Source organism: Heterodontus francisci, chromosome 1 (genome assembly GCF_036365525.1).
Source record: "Heterodontus francisci isolate sHetFra1 chromosome 1, sHetFra1.hap1, whole genome shotgun sequence".
Lineage (NCBI taxonomy): Eukaryota > Metazoa > Chordata > Chondrichthyes > Heterodontiformes > Heterodontidae > Heterodontus > Heterodontus francisci.
In genome coordinates this window covers 269,855,194-269,868,984 of record NC_090371.1, presented here as the reverse complement: position 1 = coordinate 269,868,984, position 13,791 = coordinate 269,855,194, and the positions used below count along the sequence as shown (strand labels likewise).

Sequence of the window (13,791 nt, the reverse complement as noted above, 5' to 3'; positions counted from 1 at the left end):
CTCCTATCAGGGTGCCCTCTAGTGCTCAATTAGCAATATGCAAGTACAGTACATATCAGATAGAAATCTGGGGATGACTTTTCCCAGCTCCCTGGTGGCGAGCTTGAAGGTGGTGGAGCTGAGAAAACAGTGTGGACCCGCATCGGGATGGATCCCTGATGCATTCCCACTACCGGAGAACTTTCCCGGGGTAGGAGGGGTCTGGAAAGCTGATCGGCTGCCCACTCCACAGAGAAGGCAGCCAATTATGCTTGTTAAGGCCCCAATTACGGGTGATTTTGCGACCTCACCGGGATTTTGAAGTTGGTGGAGCAGCCCCCCACTGCATCGGGAAGTCCTCAGCTCAATGGAGACAGCCACCCTGCAGCTGGCTGGAGTTGGGGGGGGAGAGGCGGCCATCGGAGCCGAAGGCTCCACATCCCAGGGGCCATGGTCATTAAAGTCCACAATCGTGGCTGCACCCAAACCAGCAGAGGGTTTTTCCCTCTATCCCTATGGACCTGCCGCCCTAGATTTTATTTATGCAGCACAGCTGTGCAGGCCAGTGAGGGCGTTTCCATTTTGAGCTGCCTTTGCAGTCCGCGACTTGCCTCAGCAGTGCCCACCTCTCCCAGTGGAGTTGCTCAGGCTTCAGAGCCTGAGGCCCTCTGATTGGGCAGGCAGTATTGGGAGCCCGCCTGCCATCCTTCCCATGACAGCGAGCATGGAGACAGCCAATAAGGAGGATGCCTCCTGGAAGGTTGCGCCGCAGGTCTCACTCCAGACAACTACGGTCTTGGGACCCCCATTGGATCCTGACGTTGGGGGCCCAAAGCCTACAGCAAAATGCAGCCCCTTGTTTCTACGTTTGCTGAGATGCCAATGAATAGAAAGGTGGGTGTATACTTAAGCAGTATATACATGAACAGACATGTATATACATGGATGGATAAACATGTACATATACAAGTTTAAATGGTTGGCATCCTTCCATCTACAAAGATGATGGACACGCAGCAAACAATCCATTTAGGCGGAGCTGCTATAACAACTGGGTGTCATAGTAGTGCACACCAGTCCACAGGATGTGTCGCCATATCCCTCTTTGGCCCGCTAGTGACTCCCAAGTGCGATAGCCGACATTTAGGGCCTTCATGTCACGCTTGCAAACATCCTCGAAGCAGGGCTTTGGCCGCCCCCACTGATCGTCTAGCCCCGGCTACCTCACCATACAGAAGGTCCTTGGGTACGTGACTGTCTTCCATGCTGCGGACGTGTCCGATCCACCGACCCCGCCTCTGTTTGATTAGTGCCAACACACTTGGGATCTCTGCCATTGAGAGGAATGTCACATTTGTGATTTTGTCCTGTCAGAATATGCCCATAATGCGCTGCAGAGAGCGAAGATGGAAATTATTGAGCTTCTTTTCCTGGTAGCTGTAAGTCATCCACATTTCACAGCCATACAGCAAGATGCTGAGAACACAGGCCTCATAAAGCATCAGCTTGATCCTCAGTTCAGCTTGGTGTTATCCCATGTGCATTTCGCAAGTTGGCTAAAGGTGGTAACTGCTTTCCCTATGCGTGTACGAGCTCTGCATCAAGGGACAGATTGTCTGTCACCGTGAACCCAAGGTAGCAGAATTTGTTAGCCACTTCCAGGCAGATAATACATATTGATAGATGTATAGAGAAAAAGACAGATATACCAATGGACAGACAGGCAGATGTAGCCAACTGCCTTCGCCAATTGTTAATGTTTGAAATGGCACTCAGCCTGCTCTCTTCCCTCTCAGCTTCATCTATGCCCCCCCAAAAAATGAATATAGCTTTTATAGTAAATAATAATTCAGAGAGTGCAGACTTACATGAATGTGATTTTACTGTACCTTTTGTTTCAAGATCATGCTGTCAATTATCGCGCTATGATTGACAACTTCCATATTCTTCTTGTTCATTCGTTCATGCTGTTCTTTTAAGGCACAGCAAGCAGTTTTAAGACTGTCAGTAAGAGCACATCTTCTGTTTTCAGACTCGATTAAATTTAATTTCAGGTTCCTCTCAGACTGTCTTCCATATCGATTTGTTGCACAGATATCTTCCAAAGCCACTGGTGCGAATATTTCTTTGCCCATATTGTAACTTCCAGAACTTGATCTACTACTGCAGCGGCTGAAAAAAATAAAACATTTAACAATTCCCTTGTCAGATTATTTCAAGGAATGCCGACAAGGAAATATATAACCTACAACTCATCTAGAGATGTTGGTAATATTTTGCTAATGTTAGTCGTATGAGTTATAACAAGCTTTTATGTGATATTAAATATATACTCATGTTTGACAATGCACCATTCTTTCAAAGTAGATACTGAGTGTCTCCGAGTATCGACTCTGTGACCTTAGGGATTTCTTGCAAAATGCATTTCATTTTTAACATGGGTCTGTACCAAACTGCACCTAACAGTACTTGCCAGTTGGAAATCAATCTTGATCAATGTTGAGAGCAGATCATAAAATAGCATTTTATTAAAGTGTGTAACTGTTGCCAAACTAAACACACCAGGTATTCTGACATATACATTGACATATACTTTTCCATTTGGTGTAGCCCCTGTAGACATTTCTATGTAATGTGGGTATTGGCTACAGTAAGTGAGAAGTAGGGTCTTCTGGACAGCATAGATTTCAAAGGGAAAGCTGCTAAATGTGATAATTAGTGAATATTTTTAAAAAATACCATTTGTATTTTCTGTAAATAAAAGTAGGAGCTTTTCTTTTTGCATATTTCTTGACGGTGAGCATCCTTGCCCACATGTAATGGCTGCTTTTATTTCAGACTCTCTCAAACGTGTGCGGGCACTGGGCAAGGTAACTTGCCACCCATGTGAACTCAGAGATATTTCCATAAGAAAGAATTTGCATTTATGTTGCTTAGTATCACACTCCTAAAATGTCCCAAAGCACTTCATGATCAATTGGTTACATTTGAAGTGCCGTAGCTCTTATGTGAATGAATATGGCAGCTGATTTTGCATATAGCAAAATCTCACAAGCAACAAATAAGTTGTATGACTCAGTTTTCAGTGGTTTTGGGTGCGAGAAAGAATACTCAGGATACTGGGAAAATTCTCTGCTCTCCTTTGAATAGTGGCATGGGATCTCTTACATCCACCTGATGGCACATGAATGGTTAAAGCATGGCCTGGAAACTCCTGCAATGGTGTAACTGGCAAGTTCCTCTAAAATGGACAGTGAGCTCCCCGCAGTGAGCTATGCTAAAATTTCCTGAGAATTTCATTAGCATAACCCAGAAGGTAAAAACAGTTGATTCACTCTGAACTCGTTCCCCTGTTAGGCAATGTTAATAATGTTTCTGATTAAATGCAATGGCTCTGGTCAATTAAACAATTTATTCTAAAGACAACCCATTGTGCTGTTCACAGTAACTCCTACTTGTGGAACCCTTGCAGCCAAGATGGTTTGAGCTGATAGCTTTTCTGTTGATAAATGCTTTGTGTGATCTGGGGTAGGGGTGTGGGTGTGGTGAGGGTGTTAACCCTTCACTAACTGTGTGGAGCAATACAAAATACAAATTAAAGATTTAAGACAGACAAAAAGTGCATTTTTGAGAGAGTAGTGTTTCCTTATATTCAAATCCATCTGCTCACATCTTAAGTTCTCTTGATCTGTTATCTTGCATTAAAACAAAAGATTTACATTTCACTCCAGGCAAACCAGTATAACAATTAGTTATTTCAATAATTATGGTACCTCAGAATTCCGCTGTCTGTGTCCAGTGCTTTATTCAGCAGGGTTTGAGAATATCTTGGAGAACTACAGGAAGCTGGACTTGTTGTCTGTTAGGGTTTAAAAATTATATTTATTTATGAACAATTTTTTAAGAAAGCAAACAGACCTCATAGTTAACACATCTGAAATGCAACAAGGCAATATCTTGAATCTGATTCACAGAATATAAATTGCAGATAAAAAACATAATGAGGGCTAAAGTTGATAGCCCTTGAAAAGCAGCACGGGCATCGCAATGCGTGATTAATCCACACCCGTTGATCGCAATGCAAGCTGCACGCCAACTTCATGCTGCCTGCTCATTTCAATGATTTCAGCAACCATCCAGTGGTAACCGTGCTGTTGGTTGACCGAGTGCCTTCGCAGAGGGACTATACTATGAGTAGTAAAGCTAACCGGCACTGCTTAAAGGTCACCTGCACCTCTCAAAGAGGAGGTGCATTGTGGCTGGAACAGGTGTTGGGACTCAAGCAGAAAGTGCCTCTGACCTTGGAAACATTGAAGAATAGCACAATGTGGGAAGGAGCGGCCTCCAAGGATTTCAAACCCTATACTGAAGGTCTTGCTGGAGGAGGTGAAAAGTAGGAGAGATATCCAAATCCTCTATCCGCTGGGGGCCAGGACGCCCTCCAGACACATGCTCAGAAGGCAGTGGGAGCAGATAGCCATGAAGGTCAGTAGCAACAGTCGAGCCCCAAGTACCTGGGTACAGTGTCGCAAGAAGTTCAACGACCTCACACAAGTGGTCAATGTCAGTGAATGTAGCTTCAAATGCCTTATCCTACCACTGCAATACTAGAGTCAGCCTCTGCTCAATCACCACACCCCCATCAGTCACCTACTAACAATCTATCAATCAGGATTCATACCTAACATTAATATGCTTCACCTCACCCTCACACATTTAGCACTGCTGCACGTCTCACACCCACATCTCACAGCTTGCACACAAGGGATAGGCTCTAACATGTTGCACCATGGACATCTGACAAAATTATTGACTCAGCCACAGATATGGGGGAAATTAATCTGTATATAAAGTGTCTTCTTCTTTGGCCTCCTTATCTCGAGAGACAATGGGTAAGCGCCTGGAGGTGGTCAGTGGTGTGTGGAGCAGCGCCTGGAGTGGCTATAAAGGCCAATTCTAGAGTGACAGGCTCTTCCACAGGTGCTGCAGAAAAATTTGTTTGTCGGGGCTGTTACACAGTTGGCGCTCCCCTCGCGCCTCTGTCTTTTTTCCTGCCAACTGCTAAGTCTCTTCGACTCGCCATACTTTAGCCCCGCCTTTATGGCTGCCCGCCAGCTCTGGCGAACGCTGGCAACTGACTCCCACGACTTGTGATCAATGTCACAGGACTTCATGTCGCGTTTGCAGACGTCTTTAAAGCGGAGACATGGACGGCCGCTGGGTCTGATACCAGTGGCGAGCTCGCTGTACAATGTGTCTTTGGGGATCCTTCCATCTTCCATGCGGTTCACATGGCCAAGCGATCTCAAGCGCCGCTGACTCAGTAGTGTGTATAAGCTGGGGATGTTGGCTGCCTCGAGGACTTCTGTGTTGGAGATACGGTCCTGCCACCTGATGCCAAGGATTCTCCGGAGGCAGCGAAGGTGGAATGAATTGAGACGTCGCTCTTGGCTGACATACGTTGTCCAGGCCTCGCTGCCATAGAGCAAGGTACTGAGGACACAGGCTTGATACACTCGGACTTTTGTGTTCCGTGTCAGTGCGCCATTTTCCCACACTCTCTTGGCCAGTCTGGACAGAGCAGTGGAAGCCTTTCCCGTGCGCTTGTTGATTTCTGCATCTAGAGACAGGTTACTGGTGATAGTTGAGCCTAGGTAGGTGAACTCTTGAACCACTTCCAGAGCGTGGTCGCCAATATTGATGGATGGAGCATTTCTGCCGTCCTGTCCCATGATGTTCGTTTGCTTGAGGCTGATGGTTAGGCCAAATTCGTTGCAGGCAGCCGCAAATCTGTCGATGAGACGCTGCAGACACTCTTCAGCGTGAGATGTTAAAGCAGCATCGTCAGCAAAGAGGAGTTCCCTGATGAGGACTTTCCGTACTTTGGACTTCGCTCTTAGACGGGCAAGGTTGAACAACCTGCCCCCTGATCTTGTGTGGAGGAAAATTCCTTCTTCAGAGGACTTGAACGCATGTGAAAGCAGCAGGGAGAAGAAAATCCCAAAAAGTGTGGGTGCGAGAACACAGTCCTGTTTCACGCCACTCAGGATAGGAAAGGGGTCTGATGAGGAGCCACCATGTTGAATTGTGCCTTTCATATTGTCATGGAATGAGGTGATGATACTTAGTAGCTTTGGTGGGCATCCAATCTTTTCTAGTAGTCTGAAGAGACCACGTCTGCTGACGAGGTCAAAGGCTTTGGTGAGATCAATGAAAGCAATGTAGAGGGGCATCTGTTGTTCACGGCATTTCTCCTGTATCTGACGAAGGGAGAACAGCATGTCAACGGTCAATCTCTCTGCACGAAAGCCACACTGTGCCTCAGGGTAGACGTGCTCGGCCAGCTTCTGGAGCCTGTTTAGTGCGACTCGAGCAAAGACTTTCCCCACTATGCTGAGCAGGGGGATTTCACGGTAGTTGTTGCAGTCACCGCGGTCACCTTTGTTTTTATAGAGGGTGATGATATTGGCACCGCGCATGTCCTGAAGTGCTGCTCCCTCGTCCCAGCACAGGCATAGCAGTTCATGTAGTGCTGAGAGTATAGCACTTTTGATTATTTCAGGGATAATGCTGTCCTTCCCAGGGGCTTTTCTGCTGGCTAGAGAATCAATGGCATCACTGAGTTCCGATTTTGTTGGCTGTATGTCCAGCTCATCCATGACTGGTAGAGGCTGGGCTGCATTGAGGGCAGTCTCAGTGACAACATTCTCCCTGGAGTACAGTTCTAGGTAGTGCTCAACCTAGCGGTCCATTTGTTTGCGTTGGTCAGTGATTATGTCCCCTGATTTAGATTTGAGGGGGGCAATCTTCTTAATGGTTGGCCCAAGAGCTCTCTTAATGCCATCATATATTCCTCTGATGTTTCCGGTGTCTGAGGTCAGCTGAATATGACTGCATAGGTGTTGCCAGTAGTCGTTTGCGCAGCACCTGGCTGTTCTTTGTGCAGTGCTTCTGGCTGCTTTAAGTGCTACGGATGGTAACTCGCTGGGGGCTTTCTTGTAGTTCAACAGTGCAATGCGCTTAGCGGCTATGACAGGTTCCAGCTCTTCATTATGAGATTTTCTGTATATTAATTAATCTGTATATAAAGTGTAAAGCCAACCTAATGCCATCAAATCACAGTCCCATTTAAAACACGTTTCTCCCTATTTAGTGATATACCTAGGACTTGTCCAACTGTCAGGAGTGATCTTGATCTCTTTCTCTCCTCTTTCTCCCCCGCTTCCTGTCTCTCTCTTGCACCCCCCCCCCCCCGTATCTCCCCTCTCCCTGTATCTCCCTTCTCTCCCCCTTCCCTATCCCCCTCTCCCCCACTCGCAGTCTCTCTCTTTCTCCCCTCCATTTCTCTCTCACGCACCGTCACTCTTTTGCCCCTGTCTCTCTCTCTCCCCCCCCCCCCCGCCCCTTGTCTCTCTCTCTCTCTCTACCCACCTGTTCCTCTCTCTCCATCCACCACCCCCCCCCCCCCCCCACTCCACCAGGCACGAGACGCAGCCAACGCAGGGGTCAAGGACAGCGCATGTGTTCTGACTGCAGTGGACTCAGATGAACACTTTGATGGAGCGGCCTGGAGAGGAATGCTGATAGATATGCAGAACAAAATGCTTGGTGCATTGGGAAGCCTGCAGTTAATGTCAAGGAGCACCAAGGAGTCCAGCACCAACTTGGAACAGGGCTTTGTGCAGAGCTTGCAGCCCATCCTTTCCCGTATCGAGGAGGTGGCCAACACTGTTTGCACACTTGTGGACCCAACCATGATGCAGTGTCTGATGGTCAATGTCACACTCCCATTGCAGCACAAGCAGCAGCCACCCAACTTCTGAGTACTGCAGTGAAGCTCAGACTGCTGTCATGCAGGGTCTGCTCACTGCCATGCTAGCTCAGACTGCTGCCATCATGGCTGTGGATTACAGTGCATGAAGGGATTTGCAGTGCATCACAGCACTCCAGCCATCTGTTCCCCAAAAGGTTACCAGGATTGTTGAGGCACTGTCCCGGGAGGGGCCGTGGCTCCACGGAGCTTGAACCTACTGTCCTCTCACAGGAAGACAGCACTCGACTTTCCACCCTGTCACTCTGCTATTGCCCTTGTTGCTGCCTGTCAGCCAGCCAGCTCAGACTGCTACCCCATGCCAGGGTGGTGGGGTTGGAAGTCAGGCCTCAAGACCCAAAGCTGCTTGAGATCATCCTCCAAGGCCATCTGCAGTCTACTCCACTGAAAATCAGCAGCCTTCCAGCGGCCATGCTGCAGCCACTGGGGTAGCAGTGCATAGGAGTACCAGGCCAGGTAAAGGCACACAGAAGACATGCATTCAGGGAATGCACTCGGGTGACTGTATGCAATATGACATGATTTGATTCATAGATTTGGTTTGCAATGTTTACTTTGTGGCGGCTTTTATTTTTGCATTGTGGTCAAGTGGACACTGTGATAGTCAGTGACATAAGAACATAAGAAATAAGATCAGAAGTAGACCATATGGCCCCTCGAGCCAACGCAACGCTCTGGGGTAGAGAATTCCAAAGATTCACAATCTTTTGAGTGAAGAAATTTCTCTTCATCTCAGTCCTGAATGATCGGCCACTACGAGTCTTGATACCCACTCTGCTGAGTACTGCAGGGCTCATCCGGAGCAATACAGGCAGAGGAAGTGTTGTTTCAGCATGCCAATGGTTTGCTCTATCACATTTCTTCTAGCAGCATGGCTTTCATTGTACACATGCTGCCAACGTGTGCACAGGTTGCGCACCAGAACCATCAGCCAGTGCTCAGCAGATAGCCTTTGTCATGCAGTAGCCATCCTTTGGTTTGCCATGGTGGGTCAAATGCAGCTGGCACAGCAGATTAGCACAGGATGAAGGCATCATGATAGCTGTCAGAATAGCGGGCATTGACCTGCATGATATGCTGCAATATGGTCACACACTGCCGGACATTGAGGGAGTGGAATTCCTTTTGGTTCCAGTGCATAGCAGAGTTGAGATGCCAGGCCTGACATGCAGTCAGTGGCAGACTGCAGCATGGGGAAGCCTGCAATCCCAGTGAAGCCGCGTGCTCGCTCCACCTGTTTCTCCCTGCTGAGAGAGAATGAACTGTAGTTAACTCTCTTTGAATACAGAGCCTGAGTGATCTCCCTTATGCAATAGCGGACAACAAACTGCAAGATGTTGCAAATATCTCCAGCTCAAGCCTGGAAGCGTAAAAGTACATCACCAAGGTCACCTTCGCTGGCATTGGCAATGCGGTCCTTGCCCTGCTCTGAGGTTGCAGTTGTGGCTGCAGCTGATGGCAGGTTTCAGTGAGGACATCCTTATTAAAGTGCAAACATCTCACACATTGTCCTTCACTGAGGTTCAGGTAGGAGAATTGCTCCCTGATCACCCTGGGCAGATATGGCCTCCTGCTGAGAGACCTTCTCCTTCCTCTTCCAACAGCTTATGAACATACAAACATATGAATTAGGGGCAGGAGTAGGCCTGCTCCGCCATTTAATACACCCATGGCTGAACTGATTACTCCACATTTCCATCTGCCCCCGATAACCTTCCACCCCCTTGCTTGTCAAGAATCTCTCTGCCTCTATCTTAAAAGTATTCAAAGACTCTGTTTCACCACCTTTTGAGGAAGAGAGTTCCAAAGACTCATGACCCTCTGAGAGAGAAAAATGTGTCTTAAATGGGCGACCCCTTATTTTTAAACAGTGACCCCTAGTTCTAGATTCTCCCACAAGTGGAAACATCCTTTCTACATCCACCCTGTCAAGACCCCTCAGGATCTTATGTTTCAATCAAGTCGTCTCTTGCTCTTCTAAATTCCAGCGGATACAAGCCTAGCCTGTCCAATCATTCTTCGTAAGATAGCCCGCCCATTCCAGCTATTAGTCTAGTAAACCTTCTCTGTACTGCCTCCAATGTATTTACATCCTTCCTTAAATAGTGAGACCAGTACTGTACTTAGTACTCCAGATGTGGTCTCACCAGTGCCTTGTATAGCTGAAGCATAACCTCCCTACATTTGTATTCAATTCCCCTCACGATAAACAATAACATTCGATTAGCTTTCCTGATTACGTGCTGTACCTGCATACTAACATTTTTTGATTCATGAGCTAGAACACCCAGATCTCTCTGCATCTCAGAGCTCGCCAATCTCTCACCATTTAGATAATATGCTTCTTTTTTATTCTTCCTGCCAAAGTGGACAATTTCACACTTTCCCACATTATACTCATTTGCCAGGCCTTTTCCCACTCACTTAACCTGTCTATATCCCTTTCTAGCCCCTTATGTCCTTTTCAAAAGTTACTATCTTTGTGTCATCAGCGAATTTAGCAATCATATCTTCGGTTCCTTCATCCACGTCATTTATATAAATTGTAAAAAGTTGAGGCCCCAGCACAGATCCCTGTGGCATACCAGTCATTAAATCTTGCCAACCAGAAAATGGCCCATTTATGCCTACTCTCTGTTTCCTGTTAGCTAGCCAACCTTCTATCCATGCTAATATGTTACTGCTTGTCCTGCTTTGTGTGACCTCGGTTCATTCCCCAAGTCATGCTGTATTTCAAAGGGAATGCCTAATAGAGCATCCATATCTGGGAGCAACTGGTTTGTGCAGAAGCCTTGAGGTCAATAAAAACTCCTTCAGCACCTGCCACAACACTCCCTGTAGACTTTGGCAACTTTAAACAACTACAGAAGTGACAATAAAAGCAAAATACTGCGGATGCTGGAAATCTGAAACAAAAACAAGAAATGCTGGATTCACTCAGCAGGTCTGGCAGCATCTGTGAAAAGAGAAGCAGAGTTAACGTTTCGGGTCAGTGACCCTTCTTTGGAACTAAGACAAAGTTGATTGATGAGGGAAGGGCTGTAGATGTCATATACATGGACTTCAGTAAGGCGTTTGATAAGGTTCCCCATGGTAGGCTGATGGAGAAAGTGAAGTTGCATGGGGTCCAGGGTGTACTAGCTAGATGGATAAAGAACTGGCTGGGCAACAGGAGACAGAGAGTAGCAGTGGAAGGGAGTTTCTCAAAATGGAGACGTGTGACCAGTGGTGTTCCACAGGGATCCGTGCTGGGACCACTGTTGTTTGTGATATACATCAATGATTTGGAGGAAAGTATAGGTGGTCTGATTAGCAAGTTTGCAGATGACACTAAGATTTGTGGAGTAGCAGATAGTGAAGGGGACTGTCAGAGAATACAGCAGAATATAAATAGATTGGAGGGTTGGGCAGAAAAATGGCAGATGGAGTTCAATCAGGGCAAATGCGAGGTGATGCATTTTGGAAGATCCAATTCAAGAGTGAATTATACAGTAAATGGAAAAGTCCTGGGGAAAATTGATGTACAGAGAGATTTGGGTGTTCAGGTCCATTGTTCCCTGAAGGTGGCAACGCAGGTCAATAGAGTGGTCAAGAAGGCATACAGCATGCTTTCCTTCATCGGACGGGGTATTGAGTACAAGGGTTGGCAGGTCATGTTACAGTTGTATAAGACTTTGGTTCGGCCACATTTAGAATACTGCATGCAGTTCTGGTCGCCACATTACCAAAAGGATGTAGATGCTTTGGAGAGGGTGCAGAGGAGGTTCACCAGGATGTTGCCTGGTATGGAGGGCGCTAGCTATGAAGAGAGGTTGAGCAGATTAGGATTATTTTCATTAGAAAGACGGAGGTTGAGGGGGGACCTGATTGAGGTGTACAAAATCATGAGCTGTATAGACAGGGTGGATAGCAAGAAGCTTTTTCCCAGAGTGGGGGATTCAATTACTAGGGGTCACGAGTTCAAAGTGAGAGGGGAAAAGTTTAGGGGGGATATGCGTGGAAAGTTCTTTACGCAGAGGGTGGTGGGTGCCTGGAACGCGTTGCCAGCGGAGGTGGTAGACGCGGGCACGATAGCGTCTTTTAAGATGTATCTAGACAGATACATGAATGGGCAGGAAGCAAAGAGATACAGACCCTTAGAAAATAGGCGACATGTTTAGATAGAGGATCTGGATCGGCGCAGGCTTGGAGGGCCGAAGGGCCTGTTCCTGTGCTGTAATTTTCTTTCTTTGTTCTTTGTTCAGAAAGCACCAAACACTTGTCGAATTGAAGCAACAGGCAGAAGAAATCAATCAGCAGCAAACCTGAAAGAAGTTGATGATCCCTTTAAATAGTGCTGGGGGGGGGGGGGGGTCCTCCCTGCTGCTGAATGCATGTTCAGCTGTGTGAGGTTATGAAAGGGCATTGTTTGGAGTGTTGAGCTCCAAAATGACAACACTGGCATAATTTTATCGATGCACGCTGATTGATGTCATGATCTGCCTGCTCTGTATATTTCCGTTGGACCTTCACTGTGGACAGGCTAATGTCTTCAGCAATATGGCGTCCAGCGCAATTCGCCCTGCAGGTGTGTACAGGTGCCATTAACGTCTCTTGGAGCTCTAAGGGCACTCAAAGCGTCCAAATAACAGGTGTTAACGATCCCAAATTCTTGCTCAATGGGTTGTATACATGTGTACCACAGAACCTTGGGTCAAATATAAAGTTTAAATCCAGATTAAAAATCTTTTCAGCCAGCAGTTGTGTTTTTAGCACAACTGTACTGCAGTACATTCCATTCATATTTAAATAAATTATGAAACAAGTGCTGAAAGCATTGTACAATCAGTTTTACTTTCTCTTTATAGTTAGTTAAAAATTGTTTTTGAACAATCTCTTATGGTGTTGCTTATTGTCCGGAGTCTGAAACAGTTAATAACTGCTGGGGTAAAAAAATCACTCTGGTGTAAGGAAAGGGTTAACGTGACAGTCCTGAAGTCTGCTAATGTTATGCCGTTATTGACATCTCTTTATATTGTTGTCATAGTAACCTTTAGCTTTTGAATGTGAGGAATGACCTTAAAGCAATGGTCAGTTTGGATAATAAACCTCATTCAAACAAATACCGTGCATAATGCAGACAGCTTTAATCAGTTGATAACAAATTAGTTCTGCACTTGTGCAAATACATAATCATTTATAGAAGCGGAGGCGTTGGGGGGGGGGGGGGGGGGTGCAGTGGGGGGGTTGGTTAACTCAGCTCAGTTGGCTAGACAGCTAGCATGAAATGCAGCAAGATGCCAACAGCACAGGTTCAATCCCTGTACTGGCTGTGGTAGTTCATGGAGGCCTGCCTCCTTGTCTTGCCCCACACTTCTGTCTCTCTCTAATGGATAGAGATGCCTATGGTCCTCTGGGACTATAGTAATATAGAAGCAGAAGATTGGTATGAAATGGTACAGACTTATCATTAATTTCACTAGGCAGAATAGTGACAAGAGTGAAACTATTGATAAAATAACAAAGCAGGGGAGTTGTACTAGTCTATAGAAAATAATTTGTTCAAACTAAAGTTGTTGATAAGTGACAAGGGAAGAAGTTCATTTAAATTTAGCTCACATAGAGTTGTATTAGGCAATGTAAAAAAGTATGGATTGTCACATATAAGTGGTAACAAAATGGCCTAAAAAGTGGGTTTTGGAACAGAGACAGGATTTTAAAGGTCTGCGGCCTATATACCAAGTTCAGAACTTTTACGTGATTGAATCCTTTGATTAAGCTCTCAAGACTTTTTCTAGTTAGTGTATGCTTAATTAATGTATACTTAAAACTGCTATCTGATGTTCAATGTTACGAACCTTATGGAATTGAGGATTAATTGTCAAAGGGGAGAAATGTTCAGGTGGGAAAAATGGCAAACAGCACAAATGGAGAGTAAAGGCCTCTGATACGTATTGACAAGTGTGCAAAACCACAGATTATCATCATCATACTAAAGTAAC

At 46.1% G+C, this 13,791-nt stretch overlaps 1 protein-coding gene across 1 annotated transcript in view; it reads right to left on the bottom strand.

Annotated features, from left to right (window-relative positions):
• Nucleotides 1-13,791, bottom strand: part of LOC137372596 (uncharacterized) — a 77,667-nt gene that overhangs the window by 59,203 nt on the left and 4,673 nt on the right. Inside the window, exons 2-3 of the mRNA XM_068036570.1 lie at nt 3,753-3,838; nt 1,869-2,151 (exon numbers count right to left, since the gene is read on the bottom strand). Of these exons, the coding sequence (XP_067892671.1) occupies nt 1,869-2,151; nt 3,753-3,838 (369 nt within the window). The remainder of the gene's footprint in view (nt 1-1,868; nt 2,152-3,752; nt 3,839-13,791) is intronic.